The sequence below is a fragment of the Amphiprion ocellaris genome, chromosome 17, assembly GCF_022539595.1.
Source record: "Amphiprion ocellaris isolate individual 3 ecotype Okinawa chromosome 17, ASM2253959v1, whole genome shotgun sequence".
NCBI lineage: Eukaryota > Metazoa > Chordata > Actinopteri > Pomacentridae > Amphiprion > Amphiprion ocellaris.
The window spans coordinates 4,652,137-4,676,348 of record NC_072782.1 but is presented as its reverse complement, the minus strand read 5'-3'; the positions used below and the strand labels follow the sequence as shown (position 1 = coordinate 4,676,348).

Genomic DNA, 24,212 nt, shown 5'->3' with positions numbered 1-24,212 from the left:
GGATATATCTTGCATACATTTTTATTAAAAGTAAAAAACTAATATTTTTTATGTTCATTATGATCATGTCTTTACAAAGTCCATTATTATTTATCATGGAAACAATCACTTATTAATAAAAAAATGACTGGATATCACTAAAATGTCAACTAAATAACCGTCTGAATTTAATAATAACCACCTTATAATGAGCTAAACAATAAGGAAATGAGCTTATTCAAAAATTGTTTCGATTGTGCTCGTTTTATTAAGTTGAGATAATCATGACAGATATTTGTTTTGGGTTTTTTTTTTTGGCAATATATAAAATTTTATATGGAAAATAACAAATGGTATCTGTGTCCCAGAAATCACTTTCCACTAAGTTCCCAATTACAAAAACACCTCTCAAGGAAGTGTGTTAATTCCAGATCACATGACCTGCTCCACATGATGTCATTGTCAACAGGTTTACTACAATATCTTTAGAGATAACTTTCAATTTTACTCAATTGTATATATAATATTTAGAAGAATCTTTGTGTAAAAATGCCATGTGGTGTTTGGTTATAGGCGGCCATGTTGATTTTAGGCCTGAAAACAGCAAAAATGTCAACGATGATACAAAAAGTCCCACCATTCTATATTGACCCACATTGTTATCAATGATAGGACCAAAACCATGACAGAAAGGCAATAATATTTTATTCAAATGATGAACAAGGTACAGTATGTATAGAATAACTAATCAGAAGGTCCTGTTGTGTTATCAGGAACCTCTCATGCTATGACGATACAGCGGTATGTGTTCAGTATGTTGGCATGCATTTAGGGGAAAAGAGCTCCCACAGCTCTTAATATAATGAACGACCCTACAGAATGCAAAACCAAGTGAACAAGAAAGGTCAATCACTTAGCCTGGCCATTGTCACAACAATGGACAGGCGTATTGAAACAGACTACCAAGTTTTAATATTGTGTGTATAAAATATTCATCGTACAGTTTTGTTGTGGCTTGCATCGTCACCCAGCATTCAACACTCAAACCGTCCTTCGGTTCATTCTTGTTGGTCATGGAGGGCAAAATATTCACACCGAAGGGGACGCAACTGATCACAGTTAAATTTTATCAGTCATGCGTGACAACATTTCACAAGACAAAACAAAACAAAAGGAGGCATTTGTCACTAACTTTGACTAAACTGTGGATTTTAACCCTCCTGTTGTCTTCATTTACAGGCACCAAAAAAATATTGTTTCCTTTTCTGAAAAAAATCCCAAAATTCAGCAAAAAAAATTCCCGAAATTTCTGAAAATTTGCAAAATCTTCAGGAAGAAAATTCCAATAATTCCTGAAAAGTTTTATTTAAAAAAAATCCCCCAAAAAATGGCAAGAAAATTCTTGTAAATATTTTTTTTTTAGAATTAGTAAAAATCTTCCAAAACAATCCTAAAAATATCTAAAGTGATTCCATATATATCAGTAAAACGTCTAATATTTTAAGAACATTCACAAAAAAAAAATCAACCAAAATCCAGCGAAATTCGCTGGATTTTGGTTGATTTTTTTGTGAATGTTCTTAAGAAACATTTCTAACATTTCTTTTTTTGTCCACCAAAAAATTTTCAAAAATTTCCCAAAAATGTTGAAAATGTGGACATCAGAAGTTTCACTGTGACAATATTTTTCCCCCCACATTTTCAAACTTTAAAACTGGTCAATTTTGACCCGCAGGACGACACGAGGGTTAATAAACTGCCAGGTATCACCACTGCAACTACACTTCAAAAGCAATTTTAAGAAGAAACTAAAACCAGTGTTTTGCCCCACAATGGAGAGCAGAACTTAATCAGGAAAAAAACTAAACAAATTAGCATCAATCGACCACATAAAGCTCTCTTCATCCAACCACTGGGTGTACACACCGTACGCGACAATCTGACAGGATGTACCGTTGCACCATAAAGACACATGTGCATAGTACTAGTCTTAAAAACAGACATTTAGTAGGTACAGTTCAGTGACATGCAAATAGTAAGTACAAAATGAAAATTCCAGTCCCTTTCTGATACATTCAACACTTAAGTGCTGAAATAATTAGTGTGTGGAAGCATTAAATGGTGTAATCAATATCGTGTTGATATTCTAAGTTAGCTAGAGACACATTAATTGATGTTATCTATACTGACACTAACAACTGTGGGACAACAAATGAACGGTAAACAAAGAACAAAAAAATGAAGGGTGGAAATTACTGCTTTGGGATCTGAAATGAAGCACATCAACAAATAAGAACTTAAAGTACTTTAAAAGTCAAAATACTTGCAGGTTGGCCTCCGCCTCCGACCAAAGATGACAACAGTTTTTTTTAAGTTAAACACCTCTACAGATATGTCATGCATAGATTTGTACAAAAAGTATGCATCTGCACTATGCGTCCATCTCAACCTTAAATCAGTAGCCAGTTCTAACGGTTCAACAATGAACAGTAAATGTAAAGTTAGCAAACTTTACAAAATCATACATAATTAAACATTTTTGGTGTCCTGAAATGTGCGCTTTGCTAATACCAGTAATTTAGAACAAATAAAACAAGTACAAACATTCAGGATTTTAACTTGAGGTTCATTTGTTAGAATTTTCTGTTTCTAGACATCCACTTGGAAAAGTGTAATTAAAGCATGATGCAATTGAGACGTGAAATTCACTGAACAGTCTGACAAAAAAACAAGATTATCAACCTGCAGAATTATTTTGCACCAAGACCTTCTGTTTATATGCATTAGGTAGAGCAGTAGCTTCAATACTTCATTTGTTTCAGCTCCAATAATTTAAAAATTCATATTAAACACCTAAAAATCATGTACTGATTCACTTAAAAAAAGATTCACTAGAAGCACTCGATCTGCAAATGAAGAAAATCCCAATTCTGCTATGCTGTCTTTTTGCACTAATGATGAAAGTGAATGTTCACGTAGCACTACATCGACTGTTTTAAAGCTTTCTATTGATTGTGGTAAATGAAAAACCTAAAAACAATGGTCAAACAGGGATGTCTGTGAGCGCGAGGACGTTCATAAATAGCTTATACAGTGTTTGCATTGGGAAAATAAACACATGCATTCAATGAAGTAAACATTTTTTCACTCCCCTTTTTCATTTCACATAAACTGTACAGAAGCTTCACTCTGAAATATGTTACAAAACTGGGCAGTGCTACTCTGAAGCAGAGTGAACCAGACAATCGTTGTGAAGAAACCCGCTCTACTCAAAGAGAGTGTCAGTGGCGAAGACAACCATCCCTCCCCGTAAACCGTCACCACGTCTTGTTCCCGTGTCCCGTATACCTGAAAGTATTGTCAAGTAGAGACGAGGAGAAACACAAGCGGCTAAACTACGATAAACCTGTACAGTTGAAGCCTGAGACAAAGCATGCTGGGACTATAAACGCATGCAGGATAAGAGGAGGACAGCAGGCTGGGGAAAAGGTGTGAAGGTTCAAAATGCAGGAGGATTCTCTCCTGGAAGGGTCCCACAACCTCAAACTAAGTTGTATAAGAAGAGAAAGCAGAACAAAAAGCTTAGGAAATGCTTGTCAAAGTGCCTTAAGATCATTAAATCCTCCTCTTTAAGTGTCCGTCACACTCGTCCACCTCCCAGGAAACGTACGTAGGTGTAGGCTACCAGTAGAAAACTGTGAGTAAAGGGGTGTCGTGCTGTGTGGCTGCAGGCAGGCGGATACATAATAAACCCTCTGCATCAGGAAAGAGCCTCATCCTCTCCCACGTAGGGCAGGTCCATACTCCTCACACCGTCACCACTCTCCTGTTTCCTAAGTAACACACCACAGACAGGCGCAGAGTTAGTTCTAGCAACGCTGTGAGCCGACTGTCAATCCTGCACTATTTAGCCCTGTTTAGGAAATGAAAGCGAGCATTAAATTATGTAACGCAAAGCAGAGGCACACTGAGGAGTTCATTTCTAGACCACATACGGCTAACCAGGGGAAGCTCAGTAAATATAGGAACACTGAGAAAAGGTCAAAAATTGGGGAAAATGTTGCAATAAAGAGGTTAATCATTACTGTTAAGACACATGATGACAAGACTTTACAGACAAATCTTAAGAGTGCTTCATGCAAGGGATGAGTAACACCTTATCAAGATAAATGGATGCTCTTGGCTCATGATGAACTGACTGTAGACAAAAGTGCATCTTTTGTTTTCTTTATGTTTTTAAGGGTAACAGCTCTATAAGTTTGGTGTTGCTGCGTTACAGAATAATGCTAATCAACACAACACCACAAATTGCAGTCTCCAGTGTTTCTGGAAAGCGTGAGAGTCGACTATGACTGGATTACTTAAGGTTGTGTCAGTGTCTCAAATATTTACACCAATGCTTTATGAGTCATTCCAGAATTGGAGAACATTTGGGCTCCAAAAGTTCTGAAAAATAAACCTTTTACAGTTTTCTGCTCCATATTCATCAATAACAGGTAATAAACTATGGAAAGCTTGATTGGCTCAGCTTACACATCAATGGTACCATTTCTATTCCCTGTTTTATTTGTTGTTTATTAACCCTACTCTAATCACAGTAACAGGGAAGCTAATCCATGCTAATGTTAGCTGTTTCTCAGCAGTAGAAGCTAGATATTTAGCTGCTGTTACTGCTGACCAAGAGGACAAACTGACTGATGGAAAACAGTCAAAGAATTAGTCTGATCCTGATAATCTGAGGTAGAGTGAGACATTCAATGAAGGCTGACAATGGGATGAAAATATAAAAAATAGAAGAGAGGACATAGCTTTACTCTACCCATTCTTTTAGAAAACAGTTTGATGAGGTTAATTCCAGCGTATCGTGTTTCACTGTTTCCTTCTTCTTCTACCAGCTAAAAAGGTTATGCTAACATGTTGTGGGACACACATTTCATGTATGATAATTATTATTTAAAATACTATGTTGATTAAAAAATTTCCCCACAATTACAAGAGACTTCAAAGAAAAAAATAATACCAAAAAAATGAGGTTTAAATTTTATTTTAATTGTTTTATTTGAGATTCAAATTGGTCATCAGGAGGGTGGGACAAGAGAAAAACGGCATTTTAAGGAGAACTCCAGATTTATTTGGTATTTTAAAAAATAGTTTCAAACATTCATTTCTCCTAATTTTTTAGATTTGGTCTCAGGACAAGAACATTTACACAACAAATGCATGTTTTAGTATTTTGTACGTGGATTATTTAAAATTTAATGGCTCCAATTCTGGAATGACCCATATATAAAGGATATTATCCCACAAATGACATTGGCACAGTAAGAATCTGTATGTATTTAGGAGCTACGCTTGGCTTAAGTGAGTCTAATGTACAGCTGACTATTTGAAAAACTTCATTCAACACAATTTACAATATAATTAAATGGGGGTATTTTGTGCCCTAAACGTCACATGCTACACCAAAAGCACCCTTCCACATAAAATACACAGCATTGCAGTTACTATAGACTCTTGAGCGAGGCGCAACGTTCCCAGAGATGGCTTGTCCAAACACCCCTAAACTAGCACAGGCTAGTTTACAAACTTGATGCACAAGAGTATTTGGTCATCACAGCCATATTGGAAAGCACAGCTGCTTATATCATGCCAGAGGTCTTAAAGTATGTTCTCTACTACTTAAACAGGGCTACGGCAGGCAAGAGTTGTCCTAACATTAGTTACCTTTTTTGGCTACAGTGAATGTAGCAGTATCTCACATTGCCTGCTCTGCCTTTCCTACAGGGCAGCAGAGGGGGGAGAGAAATAATAACAGCCTACTGACAGTCTCTAAGAAAAAACTATTTGACAAGCGTTGGCGGATTGATGCCATCAGAGGACCCAGGAGTGAGAATATGGTTGCTGACAGCACACCGCTCTGAGTACTGTGACTCCAAATATTATTGCAAAACTTCAGCTGTAGTGAGGCGTGTGAACTCACGTGAGCGTTTGGCCTGCAGCACACAAACTGCTGCGCTCCTCCTTCCGGCCCCAATCAAAGGGGTTCCCAAAGGAGCGCTTCCTCAACATAGTTCTCACCAGAATCTACAAGAAAAAAAGCAAAACAATAATACACAAATCTGAAAATCATGCTCAGTCTTCAACATTTCAAAATATGTTCTAAACTTTTGACCCGTGTAGAGTTAAGTTTTTCACACACTGAAAGACACATCTAGCATGAAATAAGCAGTTGATACCATGGCTGAGCGTTTCCACCTTGCAACTGTAGTGCACTGATTCAGATTTTCTAGGTTTCATACTCAACAAATGTCAGGAAATAATCCTGCCAATGTGTGGGGTTGTCCTTTTCACATCCTTATTTTTCTTTCGATTCACTACATGCGTGTATAGAGTTACATCTTCAGCAGTTTCAGGACATAAATAGATCATTTTAATGGGAAAAACTTCTGAATATGTCACTTTGATGATCAGACACAAGTCTTTGGAGGTTAAACCAATAATCAGAGAGGAACTTTTATAATGAAGATACTTTACTGAGAGGTCTGCTGTATGATCTTTTTACTATTTGCCACCATTTATCATCTTACAAAACAACAAGCAGAATTCATCATACACCATCTAGAAATCGCAGTACATGTAATTATTTACTTGTAATGTACAGCATCTAAACAGAGGTCTGCACTGTGACAGCAAATGCTAACATGATCGCACATCTAGTGAATCTTGAGGTTTTAATGGATTTTATATTTGTACAATTTGATCTTGTCAAGACAGGTTTCACTAAAATATGAAACGTAAAAACAAATTCAGATAGAGATAAGTTCATCTGAAAACTTTCATATTTCTCACCACACTTAGCTACAGTTAATGTAACCAATGAAAATAAACTAGAAAGACTATGTGAGTCATACATGTGCTGTATGTGCAAAGTGTCGAGAGGGCAATTAAGCAGGCATGGTGAGGGATAATGTGGGGTGGTGCAAATATAAATACTCACCACTGTTGCCAGGCTTGGTATGTGTTTGACAGAATTCTCCACTTCCTCCTCGGTCACCTCGATCAGCATACAACAGTTGTCGTCTTCTGGAGGAAGAGGCTCAGCACCATGCCTCGTCACCCATGGGTGCACCTGGACACAAGTGCAGAGAATAGAAAAGAGTTCTTTGTGTATTTCATTTTGATTCTCCTGTCATATATACAAACTCAGACATAGCAACTTTGAAGGCCAACCAGTATGAATTTAATAGGACTGATGCAAGAGCAAAGTTCTATTTTAGTAGCTCAACATAAGCTAATCATGTCGCCCACTGGTGTATAATCTAACAACTATGAGATAAGAGCAGTAGTAGTTACAGCTATGAGTAAATTAATACAAACTGAAGGTAACAGTTAATTGATGGATTTACAAAATGACATTAAAGCCCTATTCGCACAGGATTACTATGACCTCGGGAGTCGGGACCAATGGTGATTTGTAATAACTGGATGTCTGTGATCTTAATCCCACGCAAATGCACCATGTCTGTAATTTGTAAAGTAAAAATTCCACCGCAAATTACCTACGATATTTTGCCAAAGACTGATGTCCTGTTATAATACTAGTCCTGTGCGAATCTGCATCTCAGTGACTGGGGGGTATTTTAGTTATTGTTTTTTTTATTGCGTGATTTTGTGTACCTCTTTCCTGATTGAATTGTGGAGGCTGTGGTGGAAATTACTGACAGCATTTTAGGTGCAAATGCAGGAGTAGGCCTATACATAACAGGCCTATGGGCCATTCGCAGAAACGGCAAAACCAGATCAGCAAGAAGAGGGAAATCTGGGAGGATATAGCGATGGATGACAGGCGTAGCAGCATGCAGTAACAAACATTGTTCTAGACCTATCTTTCATTAGGCTTAATATAAACGCCATGACGGCCCGTTATCCCGACAACCTGCCCACTGTCACGTTGCTGCTTTGACATATTTACTGTTGCCATGACAACTACATAAAACATTAAAAGTGATCATTTTAACCAGAACCGCAAGCTTTCCATAAACCTAACCAAGTGGTTTTTGTGCCTAAACCTAACGAGACCCTAACAGTAGGGATACACCATAGGCTTTTAACAGTGATGTAGAGGCCTAAGGGTTTTGGAAAGCACAAATTATGCTGTCATGGCAACCCTGTCGGTTCCACGTGTTGGACAGAGCAGGCATCACACCGTATTCTGTGACCCATCAGAGGTGCACAGATTTGACATCATATCCGGGTTGTAATGTCAGTAAATTCAAGTAAAATACAGACTTCGCTTATCCCGTACGAATGCACTGCAAGAAACGCAGATGTGATGGTAATTCACAAATTACCAGAGATCGCCGTACGAATAGTACAATAAACACAAAAATATGCAATATAGAACATCATTAATTGCTTCCATCAGTGTTTACCTTAATCTGTTGGACTGATATCCTGGTCTCTGGATTCTTGTCAAGCATTTTCAACAGCAAATCTTTGAGATCATCTGATATGTCAGCGCTGTTGTTACAGAAAAAAAACAAATAAACAAATATGTGGTCAAAATGTGCATTTAGTTAAAAAAGCAACAGCCAAATGACAGGAGAAGCAGAACTTACTGTTCAGGTAATACCACAGGTTGAGTCTTGATTTTTTGATGAAGACTGAGAATGCGCTCATCCATAAATGGACACTGTGAACATATGAAGGGGTTTTAATGTAGGATTAACAAATCATTTTAGAGAAACTGTTTTAATAAAAGCAAGCAGTATTTACTCTCTGTGTTTTTGCCATTGTACACACTCACCACTCCAAAGACGAAGCAATAAAGGGTCACTCCCATGGCCCAAACATCCAAAGCCTTTGTAAAAAAACACAACAAACATCTTATTAGATTTTTTTGCTCAGCAAATAATAGCTGAATTTTGCCATTGTAAACAAAAATATATACTTGTGCCTGAGATAAATATCAAAAGTAGAGCAGTGTTGGCAGTGTTTATGCTGAGTGGATGAAAAAAAAGGCTCTTGCATTTCTAAGAATCATCTCCAGATGGCACTAGTGAGCTAACTGTTGCTTCACCTTTCCAGAGAAGTTCTTTCTGGTCTCAGAGACCGCTTCAGGGGCAAGAAAAGCAGGTGTTCCCACAGTGCTGGTCAGGAGGGCGTCAGCTCCCTCAAACTGGTTACTAACCCCAAAGTCAGCTATCTTGATGTGCCCATCTTCTCCTACCAGCAGGTTCGAGGGTTTGACGTCTCTGTGGATGATCCTCTGATAATGCACTGTTAAGACAAAAAATAACAAAACATTACTACAGCAACAAATTGACATTTTAGAATTCTGCCAATAGGAACAATGATTAATCTTCCATTTTGTTCTATATAGATACAAACAAGTCTGTACTGCAAGAACACCTTTGCACTTGACAGACTGCAAAAAGCAAAAAATTTTTTAAAATATCCTATTCCCTCCCGCACTGCCTGTAGGCACCATGGTCCTATTATCACACATGAATTTGTTTTATGGCTGTTATGCAGGTTGTTTTCTCCTAACTAGATCCTTGCTTGTGTTGCATCTACTCTGGGTAAAAGTGTCTGCTAAATGAAATTGCAGTCCACCTGGATAAGTAGTTGGATAAACAGTTCCTCAATTACTCGCATCAACAGAAAGAATTACACTCACGAGTGCTGCTTCAGATGTCAAAACAAGAATAAAATGAAGTGCGTCATGTTTATCTGTCTGAACTGTGTCTTTTAACAGACTACCTGCGCTGTAATGAGCACTTACTGAGTCCTGACTATTTTTGTGCCCCTGGTGCAGAGCCCTCCCTTTCCTCTCCTCAGTACTAGTCTCCTAGACGACACTTTGTGCAAAAGCTCTTCTCCTGTGCTGAAACGCATTAAGAGCTGCTGAGATGATGTGAAATGAGCCTTGTGGGTGGCTGGAGTCGAGAACTGCACAGATGAAGGACTTGTGTAAATGGCAGGGGAGAATTATCGGACGAGGGCAGATCTCGGTAATACAGAAAGAGCTTTGTCTTGTTACTGCTATCATATAATTAGAATTTAGGTATCCACAGCCATTTAAAATAGACTCTTGTCGCTACAGCGGAACAGAACATTTTTACGAAAATATTACAGGCTTATTTGCCTAGCTGTTGTCACGTGACAATATATCTGTATGGCAAAACAAGTACATGTTTCCCCAAGAATGTTAATCCTCATGTTGTCCTGTGGGTCAAAATTGACCCGTTTTAAAGTTTGAAAATATGAAAAAAATATATTTTCACAGTGAAACTTCTGATGTCCACATTTTCAACATTTTCAGAAATCTTTGAACATTTTTTGGTGGAAAAAAAGTAATGTTAAAAATATTTCTTAAAAACATTCACAAAAAAATACCAAAATCCTGCCAATTTCACTGGATTTTGGTTGATTGTTTTGTGAATGTTCTTAAAGAAAATATTACAAGTTTTACTGATATATATGTAATCACTTTAGATATTTTAAGGATTTTTTTGGAAGATTTTTAATAATTTTTTGAAAATATTTACAAGAATTTTTTTTGCCAAATTTGGAGGATTTTTTTAAAAATAAACTTTTGAGGGAAATTTTTAAGGAATTATTGGAATTTTCTCCCTCATGGTTTTGCAAATTTTCAGAAATCTGGGGAATGTTTTTGCTGAATTTTTGGAAAGAAAAGGAAAACAATATTTTTTGGTGCCCGTAAATGAGGACAACAGGAGGGTTAAGGTGAAACTGAAGACATTACACACAATTACAAAAGCATTGAGTAAATTCATTTACGTTGCAAGCCTGAACACATCTGAACAGATTCTATATTAAACTGCAACTTAATAACCAATACTGAATCAGCTGTGAAGCCAAACCTCATGTAGATGTGTGACAAATCATCTGAGAGAGATGAGATAAACAACCCCAATAAACCCACACTTAACACATAATGTAGTCACATCGTGACTGGAAGAGTAACAGGAGACTCACAGTACTCGATTCCCCTGAGCAGATCCTGGAAGTAAAAACGCGCCTGGTCCTCGCTGAAAGGTTTATCTGACGGCACTTCCATCACAGCCCTGAACACACACGTGAGGACGCATAAACAGGTACACACACACACACACACACACCCAATTAGCAATCATAACTAATGAGACTGAGCTCATTCCAGTGTCACAAGCATTAGCATAAAAGAGGCTTAGCTTACCCCTGCTTCACCAGCTCAAACACTGTGACAGAAACACAGATGAGGTTAGTGAGGGAAAGCTTTTTTAGGTAATGGGACACAAACAGACTTTAAGATGAGCTTTAAATGACCTTCTTTTATGTTTGCTTTATCTATAACTCTATGAGTGTGTGCTGTTTGTGTTTTTCTGAAGGCTGACTGTCTGAACACAACATACCCATGTACAGATGGTCCTCGCTGGGGTCGTCCAAAACCTGGCACCAAATCACAAGGGAATGGAAATTAGTGTAAACACACAAACACACACACAGGCAGACAATAGATCATGTTTTGTACACGATGAAATTAAATGCATCTTCACTGGAGCTGCTAATAACTGCACGAAGTTTGCTTTCAGGGGTGCTAAAATTAATAAACATGTGCAAGGCAGTGTCGATGAGACACACAGCCATGTTAAAATACAACACAATTTTGGTGTATTTGAGGGTTTTTTTTTTTAATTCAGCTCATTTCTTGCTTTGTAACTGTTTTGCTACCTCTTTGCGTTCAGAAAGAGGTTAACACTCTCCATAATTTGAAATAATCCTTCAAGAATATTGTTTTGACCTTTATCCATCCTTCCCTTTGCCACATTCTGATGTAGAGAAGAGGGGCACAATTTTGTAAAAATAACTGTATAACAGTTGTATTATCTGCATTTGTTCACCCTGGGATTAAAGGCAGTGCAGATTGAAAAACGGTAGATTTTTTAAACAAAATCAGCTTTATTGGTCAAGCAGGTGAACACACAGAATGAATGTGACTCCATTGTTTACTTTGCTCTCAAAGTACTTTCACAAAAACACACACATTTAAACCAGGACAACAGACTACAGAAGGAACAAGTATTTCGCTACTATGGACAACTATAAATATGTGTACGTAAAAGAGCATGTTTAAAGTGAACCAGAGTTCTAGTGCAAAATTAAAGTGAAACAAAAAAGACGTCTTAAATTAAAGTTACATTAAAATAGTCGACTCCATGTTCTAACATTACTCACCTCTACCAGTTTGACTACATTAGGATGGTCCAGCTTTTTAAGGATAGCAATCTCTTGGTAGACTCTCTCCAGTGGTCCTTTAGGCTGAGCAGGACCCTCGGGAGCAGCTCTGGCTCCACGAGGAGGAGGTCTCCCTAATGGAGGAGAATGTTGACAGGTATGGGTGACAAGTGAGGGAGGACAGGAGAAGAACAAAGACAGGCTGGACTTCAGTACCAGCACGCAATGTTCATATATCAGTGGTGCATCACAGACTGTGCTTTCTGCTGTTAACCATCTGTCCTCGTCTCCAGACTTACGTGGGAAACCTGCCTGCCTCATCAGCCTTCTCTTGGACAGCACCTTCATCGCCTACAGGAGAGAGAGAGGGAAATGGATTTGGATTGGAGGAGGATGAGAGGAAAATGGAGAGGGGGTGGGAGAGTCCAGCGGGCAAGAGATCCAAAGAAAAGATGAACAGAAAGGCAGACAAAAAAGATGAGTAAGAAACAGCATGGTGATATGCCTCTTATTTGACAGTGCACCCACTCACACACCTACAGATGAGTATCTCAGCATCTATAAATTTCTCTCTACCTTGAATATCCTTTGTGTGTTTGCGACTACAAACACTGAGCAGTGTCATCAGTACAAGAGATTATGAAAGGAAGAATTACAAAAGAAACACTGGCTGTTCTTGCCGTCAGCCATCGTGTATGCAAGTTCTGACTGACACATACTCAGTATTAGCACAACATGTCTTTCCTCCACGCTGCTTGGTCTGTGAGGTTTGTTATTTTAGTGACAGTAGTTGCTAAATAAAACATTTTTTTCACAGCTTTCCCAAGGGAAACGGAAAAACTGTGATGAATGTAGAAAAGAATGTTTTCAAACATCCACTCCAGCTATGTTTTCTTAGCTGCCAGATCACAAACTATAAGCATTTACTTTATTGGCTGAATGTTTATCGTGGCTAGCTCAACGGCTTGCTGTCAAATCATCAAAATGATTTAACCTGCAAATACTGTGACAGCTTATATTCATGCACTGCAAATGTCTATCTCGTCAGTGATGTCTGGGAACATTTTTTCCACAATAACTATAGCTGACAACCATCCAGTCAGTGTTTAGCAGAGCACAGCGTGTGACAGCTACACTGTTCAGTCGATATTTCCCCTGTACCAGGGAAACAGATTCTTCCCTAATAGCCTCAACGCCCTCTGTTATTATGACAATGATACAATCACTAAATGTGACATGCGGGCTTTGTCACTTGGGAGAAATAATAAAATAATCCCTGTGTCATTGTTAGTCACAATCATGCAGCTTAATGAAAATTGCAACAATAATCGTGAACAGGAAACATAAAAGCTCAAGCTGATGTGTTATTACATTAGTCAGTGAGCTCAATTATCTCGAGACATTTTCACATGTGGAGGTTTCACATAAAATCACACCAGTAAATGTGACAAGTTGGTTTGATTTTTGTGAGGTTTGCCTGTGGGTGTGGGGCGCGTGATGAGGAACTGGAGAGAAGGGAGGCAATATTAATAGCTAGAAAGAAATCACATCTGTATTCGCGTGTGCTTTAAAAACTTACATAGTATGTGTTGTCATCCTCATTGTAAGCCAACTTGACAACACCATAGGAGCCCTGTTCCAGGAAGAAGTAAGAGAATATAAGGCCAATAGCCAAAAGTGAGACTGAGCAGCTGTCAGTTCTTCGAGTGACAAGAAAAAACACATTACGTGCAAAGCAAACATTCAAAATGTATAAAAATACATGCAGGAACAAATACACAAATATATATACACACAAGGGAAGTGAGTGGGCTGACAGTGTACACTGAGAGAGTACCAGCTGCTTCAAAGTGAGAACAGAGAAATTCAAATCGTCTCTCCCTCTCTCTTTCATTTTTGATTTCAGGCTAATTAAGGAAACTGGATCCGGATTGTGTTAGCAAGCTTCCCTGCCCACACACAGGAAATTCAGGATAAAAAGTAGGGCCCAATTAGTAGCCTGTGTGCACAAATTCATGCACAAAAAACAAACAGGGAGGTAGGGGAGGGAGGAGAGGGCAGTATCAGTTCCTGCTGGGGGAGCAGATTGGAGATTGAACAGGCAGCAACAGAGCTCATCCTCCAGTCCCAGAGATGATCTGATAACAGGAGGCTGTCCAGCATTCTTTAAAAGGCTTTAATTGTCTCTGCTAGGCTCAAAAACACACTCATTATCAGGTCTATATAAATGCAGAAATACACAGACATGCAAATTCTGCCTGCAAAATCCACAATCTAAAACATGCGTACATGTACACACATAAACACACACACACACAAACAGTCTCACTCGCACACACTTGTATCCACTAAGCGTTGCACAACCCTTAGAGAGCGCTATTTATACCAGCCTCTCATCCATCTTCCAACTCTCCCATGGCCTGATAGTTTACACAGTTTGGGAAATGAGGACAGCCGGGAGAGAGGATATCAGAGACTGTTACTGCATGTCCTTGATGATGTGTGCTACTTGACAGACATGCAGTAGGCGGAAGGAAGAAGAAGAAAATGGAGGAATCAGTGAAAGGGAGCAATCAGTGACTTGTCTCTGATGGTACCTTTCCAATCTCGTCTTTCAGCTTGTACTGGTTGAGTTGAACACAGTCCTTGAAGTGAGGAAAGGAAAAAGAAAAGAGGAGAAAATGGTTTCTTTTCAAAAAGCAATCACGTTTCCTATTTTAGCAGTTACATACCCCAGATAGATCAAATTTTTTGCAAGTCACTGTGACTCGGCAAACACTTCTGCCCTTATAAATCCATGTGTGCAGTTAATGGAAGTTCAGATATGTTGCCTTTGTGAGCTACAACATGGGAATCACATACCGGAAAACCTCTGCAGCCTGTTGCCCTAGTGAGGTTCTATCTACGTGTAACAGGGATTACAGCTATCATCTACTGAGACTCACCTTTGCCTCCACAAAGCTTGGTCTTTATCAGTGTTTTGCTGCATGTGAGACAAATTCACATGCAGTTCTGCTTACTTTGTGTGTGATGTTTATTATTATACTAACACATGCTCAAGAGGAGTACCACTGAAGCAGCTCGGCTCTGTGTGAACATTAGTTAGTTTGTTCATTCATGTGGAAAGCTTTGGGTAATACACAAACCCTAAGGGAATACACTGGGTCAGATGGTGCAGAGATGCTAAATTATATAATCACAATTATTACTACACTGCCAGAAACCTCACGTTAGCTCATTTCCTGTTATTTTGTGATCAGTAACAGACAAAACTGGCATGGCTCTACCAAGTGTTGATATTACTATAACTACTATCAGCAGTGTAGCAAACAGAAGCATTATTCTGTGTTAGCAGTATGAATTTTGTTCCAGCTGCAAAATCAACTTTAAAGACAGCGTTATAGTCAAATACTTTTCACTGGAATCATGTTCACTTGAAGGCTTGACCATACCTGGAGGTCTGTGATGGAAACACTGTGGGACTCCACAGTGGGCCGGCGGGGCAAGCGTGGAGAGGAGTGGGGTGATGTGATGGGAGAGTACGGTAATGACGGGTAAATATAGCGCCCGTTGAGTCCAGGGGAGCTGCAGGGTGATGCTGCAGATTGTGAGCGCTCTTGCAGAGATAGTTTCCTGTCAGACAGGTTTAATCTTCCCCTTTGCTCTTGGCCTTCGGGAAGGAGAGCCTCTGGCCGACCAACTGTATGGGACAGCAGGTCGCAGGATGGAGTCCGGAAAGGTGCCGCTGTAGAGGAAGCTGGCTCGGGCGTCTCTGAGCTGTCCATTTCTTCTACCTGAGACATGATGCATTCAGATTGTTTTAATTTCACCCACTGCATGATCACGTAAGTCATGTCGTCTTTCTAATACAGGGGGTCCTTGACTTACGTCGGAGTTCCGTTCCTACGGTGTGACGTAAGTTGGTTTTTGCCATAAGTCGGAATTCCGGTGAAAATGTACAGAAAGCCGTTACATACATCACCATATCGATCAGTTTACATATTTGTACAACTACAGTAACAAAAACAGTTATTAACTCAAAGTGACACACAACTCGGTAGGAAAATACCGGCGAAAACGTAAACTGTAAGTCTGACTTGTGCTTGGGAGCCATAATGAAGTTAGCGAATGTAGCATAATCCAATATGGCGGCAAATGTAAACAAAGCTGTCTTATAGTGTCGCATGACTACTGTACATACAATATTCATCCGCTCTGATCGCTGCATGACGACTTCTTCGTCCGTTCCGCTCTGCTCACCAACTAGTTCCACTGAATCAGTTCCGACAAAACACCGTACGTTAAACTGAGGGCCAGCCCGTAATGAGTTCCGATGTAACAGTGAAACGTCGTAAACCGAGGACCTCCTGTATATGATGGCTAATATGATCTAACTGCCTGTTTACAACTTAGTAGGAGACAATGTAGTTTTTGCTTATTGTCCTGCTGACATTTTACATTTCGATTCAAAGCAATACTAATATTTCATACAATTTCTGCCTTTTATTTCTGTATTTACAAGGTAGACAGAATCATAGCAACATTTGTGCAATCCAATCAATATAACAGACAAGAAAAAACAGCCTTTACCAATTCTACCAAACACACACATCATCGCACTGGATATCATATTGAAGTAAGATGTGTGAGAAGACCTAAATGGCCACTTAAGCTCTATGTCTTGTACATACAGTGTTACCCGAGGATGTTTCATCTCACCTCCTCCTCCTCTCCAGCCTCTCCAGGTGGTCTGCTGGGTTCATACTCCGTAACCACGATGAGGGACTCCATCGGGTCTGGGGAAGGCGTCTCAGAGTGGGTGTTCAAAGGCGGAGCAGGACAGCTGCACAGCAGATCAGGCAGGGGCTGTGAGGGTTGCGCTGGGGGGGCATGACTACCGCAGGAGGCCGGGGGCTCAGCAGAGGGCCAGGGGCTTACATGACAAGGAAACATAGTGCGTCTTCACAAAGCCTGACAACCACTGCTCCATCAGATGGAAACCTCACGGGGAATGGTGCCTAAGATACAACAGCAAATGGCAGAATAAGAAAAGACACATAGAGAACAGAGAACATCTGCTTTTCTGTAAACAACTATCTTATATTGTGATTTACATAAATATTGTCCTCCTGGAGAGGCTACTCGAAAGAAAATGTCAAATTAAAACCACATGCTCCCTTCTGCAGCATCTGTCTTGCCTGATAAGATGACTACTATCAATGGATAATTCCCTAAACCACCCTTAATGAGGACGATGTCTGAATGTTCATTAGCTATCCACTTACCCTCAGAGCTCTTTCAGACCATCTTATCTACACTTATGCAACATGCAAATGGTTTATTTTGCTGGCTTCGTGTACATTTTTGCAATGATGTTGAAGCAGACCAAGGTTACTCCTTTACTCGAAACATCCAGTTCAGAACTTCATGTGGGTCTCATTAATATCTTTCTTATCCAAATTTTAAATATATGCAGTTTTCACCCAAACCTCTGATTTCTTCTCAAGATTTAAATGTGTCTGGTTTCAAGAGATCTACAATGGCTTGAACTGAATCTTACTTGCAGTAGCATGGCTGCATCTAACAATTATTTTCATTATTTTCTCAACTGATCAATGAGTTGTTTCATCTATAAAATGTCAGAAAATGGTTGAAAAAAATGTCTGTCAGTGTTTCCCAAAGCCCAAAATGACATCCTAAAATGTCTTGTCTTGCTTACTATCACAGAGGAGTAAAGGCACCAGAAAATATTAAACTTTAAGAAAAGACGTTCGATATTTCTGTTTAAAAAAAAAAAAAAAAAAAAAATCATGAAACAATCAAAATTGTTGGCGGTTAATTTAATTCTTGAAAACTAATCAAATAATCATTGGAGCCCTAATCTGTAGATGGCTTTGGACAGAGGTCAAATTAATTAATATGACCGAAATAATTGCGAATGTATAGAAACTAATAGCACATAAAATCTAATTATCTTGTTAATCCTGACTGAGCAGCAGGATGATAAATCTGCACATGCTGCAAAAACAAACATCTGTTAAAAGCACACAAATTACCAACAGCTTCAATACTACATTTTAAAATAGCTGCACTTTGCTATTAACACCTCGTGTACTGACATCGCACATGGTTATTGCATGTTACATTCATTCTAACAGCTGTGTTGCTGATGCTGACACATTTATCTTGTATTTTTGCCAAAATTAAATAGTACGGCATGAACAGGATCACAAAAAAGATCATATTTAACCAATATCAACATCCTGCTTCAGTATTAATGTTTTAATTCAACACATAATACCACAACTTTATTGAGGGATGCCTTAACACGGAGTACATATCAGTCATGAAGGAAGAATAAATCTGGATGCTCAGTTTTCTATCTCTGTTTTAGAACGGAGGCCATGCAGAAACTGACTTAAAGCAACTGTGGAGTACTTTAAAAACAGAGAGTATCTGTATCTTATTAGCCAAAAAATACTTTAGAGTTGACATAAATCATGTGACAAAGGATGAAGAGGTTTATATGCTCATCTAAGGTTTCATTACTTACAGAGCTGGATCAGCACCAACCAACTTGCAAGTGTAAGAAAAAGGTGTGGAAAAAATTATCGCAAAACCAAAACGCAGCCATGAGGTAAACAAGACAGTGGGAGCTCCAGCCAAGTTCAGAAGGAGGACCATGTGTGGGATGAGACGCCCACTCCAGGTGGCCTCTCTACCTCCACTGCTTGCCTATATAAAGTGATACAAACCAACAAAAAGGAAAGAATCCCTGTATGCATACAGAGACCGAAAGAGAATAACTGCTTCACGGGCAGGAACCTACATCTTTGTTGTTTTTTTACTACCTGATGCCTTTTGCCACTAACACACTTGGGCTAACACACTTGTAATAACTGCTGTTACATGAAGTATTAGTGGTCGAACAATATGAGTTATTCAATGTCCGATATCTTGCTGTTGGGGATGTCCGATATCGTCCAACTCTCAATTTCCAATTCCGATATCAACTGATAGAGATATATGTGGGCTATTTAACCAATTTTAGGTAACATCACATATTTCCTGTCGTGGAATTAACACATCATGTCTAATTTTACTGTGATGCACCATAGGATGCATTCAATAATGCAACAAGGCTTTCAAATGTAAACACTGTCTGTACAAAAGAAGAAAACTACTTCAACTTAAGCTATGGAAAAAAAACACCTTTTTTGAAAAAAAAAAATTCTCAAACAACAGTTCACACTCTCCCTCCCTCCCTTTATGAATAAATGCCGGTGAAATCTAGGCATTATTTTATTGTTTTTCATGATAGGCAAAAAAAACCCGCTAACGATACTAGCCGATATTACATTTTTATGCCAATATCGTAATATACCTACTTGTTGTTGTTGTCAGCCACATATCAATGAAGGTCCAATTTTGCTTGTTAAAAACTGTGGTGTTGGGTATAACACCATTAAGGAATTAAATTCCAATCTGAAGTTTTATGTTATCTAAAGCTAACCGTTACACTTGCCCACAACTAGGGCTGAACAAAATTTTTTTGAACAATCTAACTGCTATTTTCTAAAAGATTTGCAATATTAATTATTCTATTGATTTGTGATGGATTTTTTTTAAAGCTTCAGTTCAGTATTTGTTGCATACAAGATTTAAAATGTTACAGATAAGTACCACGAGACACAATCAAAAAATTAACAGCTCTGTATTCTAATGCAAAAAACATAACTTGTAGTTGTTATATTTTTTTAAACGTCATAAGAGATAGAAAAAATTGCACAAAAGCTGTGATTGTGTCACGTTCAATAAATATAGTAATAGTAAAAAATCTGATAGGACTGTTGTATAAACAATCTCTGACATTGAAGCAAGGAGGTCACTTTGCATTCTGCAACCAAGTTAAACTACTACAAATAATAAAAAAGGCAATAATAATGAAAAATAAACTCTGGGTCAGATGCTCTGCATATTGAAAATGAATAACCTGATAAATGTTTTGCAACCACAGCCCTTTAAAGCAATAGTAGGAAATGGATGCTGGATGTCCATACAACAGGTTTTCAAGAGCTGCAAGCTTGTTTAGCTTGTTTAGCTACAGGAAAGACTGTATGTGTTATCAAGAAATGGCATTTAATTCACATGATTATTCAGACAACCAATTAATTGGTCAATCACTAATCATTATTTTGAGATGTTACGACTCTCTTAAATGGTCTATATCTCTAATTATTCTTCACTCTGCTGGCATTTACTGCCCATGTAAAATGGACCTTTCAGTTGAAAAGAAAGCTCTTGACATGAAGTTTGACTTTTAACACAGAATATCGATGCCACTAAATTAGCACAATGTTCCCAGATGAGAGTATTCATCCTCTTTAGAGTACAGAAAAATTCAGACTTGACCCTTGATGAAACTCGCAGCTACAGTCGGCTTTTTATATCAGAGGAGGCCACTTACCAGGCTTGACCTACTTTGATCTCAGATAAATAGTATGATAGACATCAAGGCCTGTTTCCATTCACATGGCAAAGTGTTTGTGCAGTTTCTAAATTGATGGTAGTAAAAGATCTTTACAAGCCATTACCACGTATAATACAACACATAATATGACTCTAAGTCTCAATTGCTGTGTGGAAGATTTTGAAAATTTGCCCTAAGTATCAGTCAAACAGTGGCTTGTGTTATCTTTAGTAGCTTAATGTCAGTAATTGTTATGTGGCCTGCAGGATTTACAGTAGGATGGTGAGCTGGTTTATGTCAACATTTGACTAGCAAGGCCGCATATTTCATTATTTGAAAAGGGAGTTTCTGAAAACTATAACTACTATTACCCTAGTCCTAAAAGGACACATAATACATCCTTTATCCAAGCTTTCAGCAGAGCATAAGAAAAAACAGATTCAAACTAGACATCCTCTCCTAACTAGGCTAACTAGCACTAGAGAAAAAGAAGCTATGACCTTGGTGGACTGAAACAGCACAGCCCTGAATCTCTACATAAAAATACTGTATATGATAAACAAGTGAACTGCTGGCTAAAGCCCTAAACTTCCCTGATCCCTGGTGATCTCAGCAGCGAGATGAAGAACAAGGAGTCAGATTTGAGCCCCGTGAAACACCAACAGATGCTGCTGAGCTCCAGATGCCATACTGCGCCTCTTATCATAACAAAAGTCACATGACCTGACTTTCGCTAACTGGGCAGGAGGGGAGTGGAAGAGAGGACTTATCGGAGCCTGCAGGGGGTCCAGGCCATGTACAGCATTAATAACAACACCGACACGGTCCTACAGACATTCCAGGACAACACAGGGCCATCTGGAGCAGAGGAGGATCCCCAGCTTCATTAAAAGATCAACAGGGCAACACTGTCAGCGATCTGCGGAGCCGCGCAAGAGATAAGCTCCCGTAAATGGAGGGATGAATGTCCTCGATCAACTTAACTGCAGCTTTATCACACAATCAAAGCTGAATATTGCTGAGAATCTAATAGGTAGCCCGGATATTCACCTCAGCAATGCACCACGATCAGGCAGCATTGTGAAACGTTCTTTGGGGTTGTGCATCCATTATCCACTCTGAATCAACCCCAAACCAAAATACAGCTGATATTAAAGCTAAGAACAATGATTATATTCTCAGTTAATCATCAGAGTGTAGTTAAAAATGTGTATTTCACAGAAACATACTGATTTCTGGTCCTATTTCTGTTGAACAACTATAACAATATAATGATAATAAACATTTTTCAATACAAAGAGCTTCACAATAAACTACATTTGGATATCAAAGTATTTATTACTTCAGCTCTAGTTGATGCATTTTTTTTTAGCTAGAAAATTTTAACTGTATCAAGGTATCTAGTGTAAACCCAGTGAACAGAGTGAGACTCATCCACAGAATACCTAAAAGACATACATGTGTCAGCAAAGACTATATGGATGAAGTGCTTTCAGTTCTCCGACTCAAATCCTGCAGTAAATTAGATCAGCATCAAAAACAGAAGACATGTATTTACCATGACAAGGCACACCACGTTATCCTCATAATGTGGGCATTCATTTTAAATGTTTCTTCTCTTATGAATTTAATAGTTGTCTTAAAACACTCCAAAGGACCAAAAATACTGGATAAAACAACAAATAACACCAGACGGGTCTCTATGGGTTGATAATAGCCCTATTTGGTGCAACTTTTCATTCTTAAAAATCAATAACATTCCATAACAACATCAGAAACCAAAATCTTCCTATTACAATCTTATGCAGGAAATACTTTGATCAGATATATTAAACAGCTGACGGATTCAAACACACAAATTAGAGTTACACTTCAATTTGCAATCTGACATGACAATGTTTAGCTTTTTTCTAGTACAGTAACTAACAACTTACACGTATAACTTTTGTACATAAAAAATAATGGTTCAGCGGCTTTGTTGACAAAGCAAAGTAGCAAGAAAAACGAGTGTACCGTCGTTGGAGGACCCACTAAGCTAACTTAAAGCAGCTCAGCTAACGTTAGCAGCTGCCTCATCTGTCAAGATACAGATGTTGTAGATGCAGGAGTCAAGGATGCTAGTACGACTCAGGTAGAGGCGATAACACAGCCACGAAACACGACAAAGGCACAGCTACTGTCTAGATTTTACCAAACGCTTACCTCAACGTGTTATTTGGGCCTACAAGTCAGAATTATGAGGCTTCTTCCCCCCTCTTCGGTGTGGGTAGCTTCTGCCCTCCGACAGCTAGCAGTAGCCGTTAGAGAAATGCAGCAGACCGATAACCGACGGACCAATCCAGCAGAGCTCGCAGGTCCCGTGTTTCATATGAAGGAAGTGTCGAGAGCAGGCACTGAACGAAACGTTACTTGAGGCGAAATGCTTCTAAAAAAGCCAGTGTCAGATCCGCGGAGGAGCTGCCTTTCTGTCCCCCCTTTTTTCCGTTTAACTCACGACTTCAACATGAAACACTTTGTGGTTCTCTTGGGGGCTGCGAACACTAACCGAGGGGCTCCCCCTAGTGGCGAGCGGGAGAGTTGCACCCTGGAATTAATAAAACTTGGCCACACCAAAACACATTTATTTATTTTTGCCTGTTTTGTACATTTGACCGCAAAATAAATAAATCAATAAATAAAATAAATAAATTCTATCATCTCTCTCTCTAGATAGATAGATAGATAGATAGATAGATAGATAGATAGATAGATAGATAGATAGATAGATAGATAGATAGATAGATAGATAGATAGATAGATAGATCGTAATAAAAAAAAAGCTATTTTTACAGTAAATTTCCGGCAGCTGTGGTTGCCAGAACGCTCCCGTAAAATTACAGTAAAACATTTTCTTCATTTACAGTAAAGAAATGCATTGTTACTGTTGATTTTAGTTTTAAAAATGTTCATTTCATATTTTACTTTAAAAAAAGGTTTAACCTTTAAAGACATTTTTTAACTTGAAAATTTACATGGAAATACCTATAAAATAAAGTTTGTGTGACCTATTATAAATATTACAGAATTTTTCCATCATCAGCATAACAGTGTATTTGACATTTAATATGTGTATTTTTAGCATGACATGCAAAAATTGCGGTTATAGCTGTCATAAATATTAAAGCATATATCCAGTATCAACACAAGACTATATCAATTGGACAGGTTCAATTGGTAGTTTTTACATGAAATAAATACAAAAATCGCCATTTTACTTGTTAAAAATATTATGGCATGTTTCCATTATCAGCATAACTGAAAAATGGTATTCTTTCGAGAAATAAATGCAAAAATTACAGTACTGATGTTATACATATGAGGGCATTTTCCCATTAAATAACTGTGCAAGAGTTGGTCAATGTATTTTTCAAGAGAAAAAAATTTGAAAAATACAATTTTCTCCTGATTAACTTATAAACCCGAGGGAAATTCCAGTGTTCAGCAGCGTACATACAACATAAATAACAGACAAGAGGCAGGGCAG

General features: G+C 38.5%; 1 protein-coding gene across 4 annotated transcripts; it reads right to left on the bottom strand.

The window, feature by feature from the left end:
* Positions 1-667: 667 nt before the first annotated feature.
* Positions 668-23,224, bottom strand: LOC111582245 (calcium/calmodulin-dependent protein kinase kinase 2). Of its 4 annotated transcripts, XM_055019457.1 has the most exons (19): positions 22,892-23,224; positions 16,939-17,237; positions 15,672-16,013; positions 14,817-14,864; positions 13,799-13,852; positions 12,519-12,570; positions 12,220-12,353; positions 11,397-11,433; positions 11,201-11,222; positions 10,981-11,069; positions 9,059-9,258; positions 8,786-8,839; positions 8,598-8,671; positions 8,412-8,499; positions 6,977-7,108; positions 5,960-6,063; positions 5,704-5,757; positions 3,723-3,812; positions 668-3,327 (listed from the first exon to the last, which is right to left on the bottom strand). In XM_055019457.1, exons 2-18 carry the CDS (start codon positions 17,170-17,172, stop codon positions 3,740-3,742), a joined length of 1,791 nt encoding a protein of 596 aa, XP_054875432.1. In that variant the 5' UTR covers positions 17,173-17,237; positions 22,892-23,224; the 3' UTR covers positions 668-3,327; positions 3,723-3,739. The 4 variants fall into 4 exon arrangements, with proteins under 4 accessions (XP_054875432.1, XP_035813391.1, XP_054875433.1 ...); XM_035957498.2 differs by having other exon boundaries at positions 668-3,812; XM_055019458.1 differs by lacking the exon at positions 5,704-5,757 and having other exon boundaries at positions 22,892-23,223.
* Between the last annotated feature and the right edge of the window lie 988 nt (positions 23,225-24,212).

What these genes read in the sequence shown, in the direction of transcription:
- LOC111582245 (XM_035957498.2), bottom strand. Translation starts at nt 17,172, where the DNA reads ATGTTTCCTTGTCATGTAAGCCCCTGGCCCTCTGCTGAGCCCCCGGCC. An exon ending in TATCAGTCCAACAGATTAAG is followed by an intron (nt 7,109 to 8,411) that starts GTAAACACTGAT and finishes ACTTGTGTCCAG; the next exon opens with GTGCACCCATGGGTGACGAG. An exon ending in ATTCACTGTAGCCAAAAAAG is followed by an intron (nt 3,813 to 5,703) that starts GTAACTAATGTT and finishes TGTGTTACTTAG; the next exon opens with GAAACAGGAGAGTGGTGACG.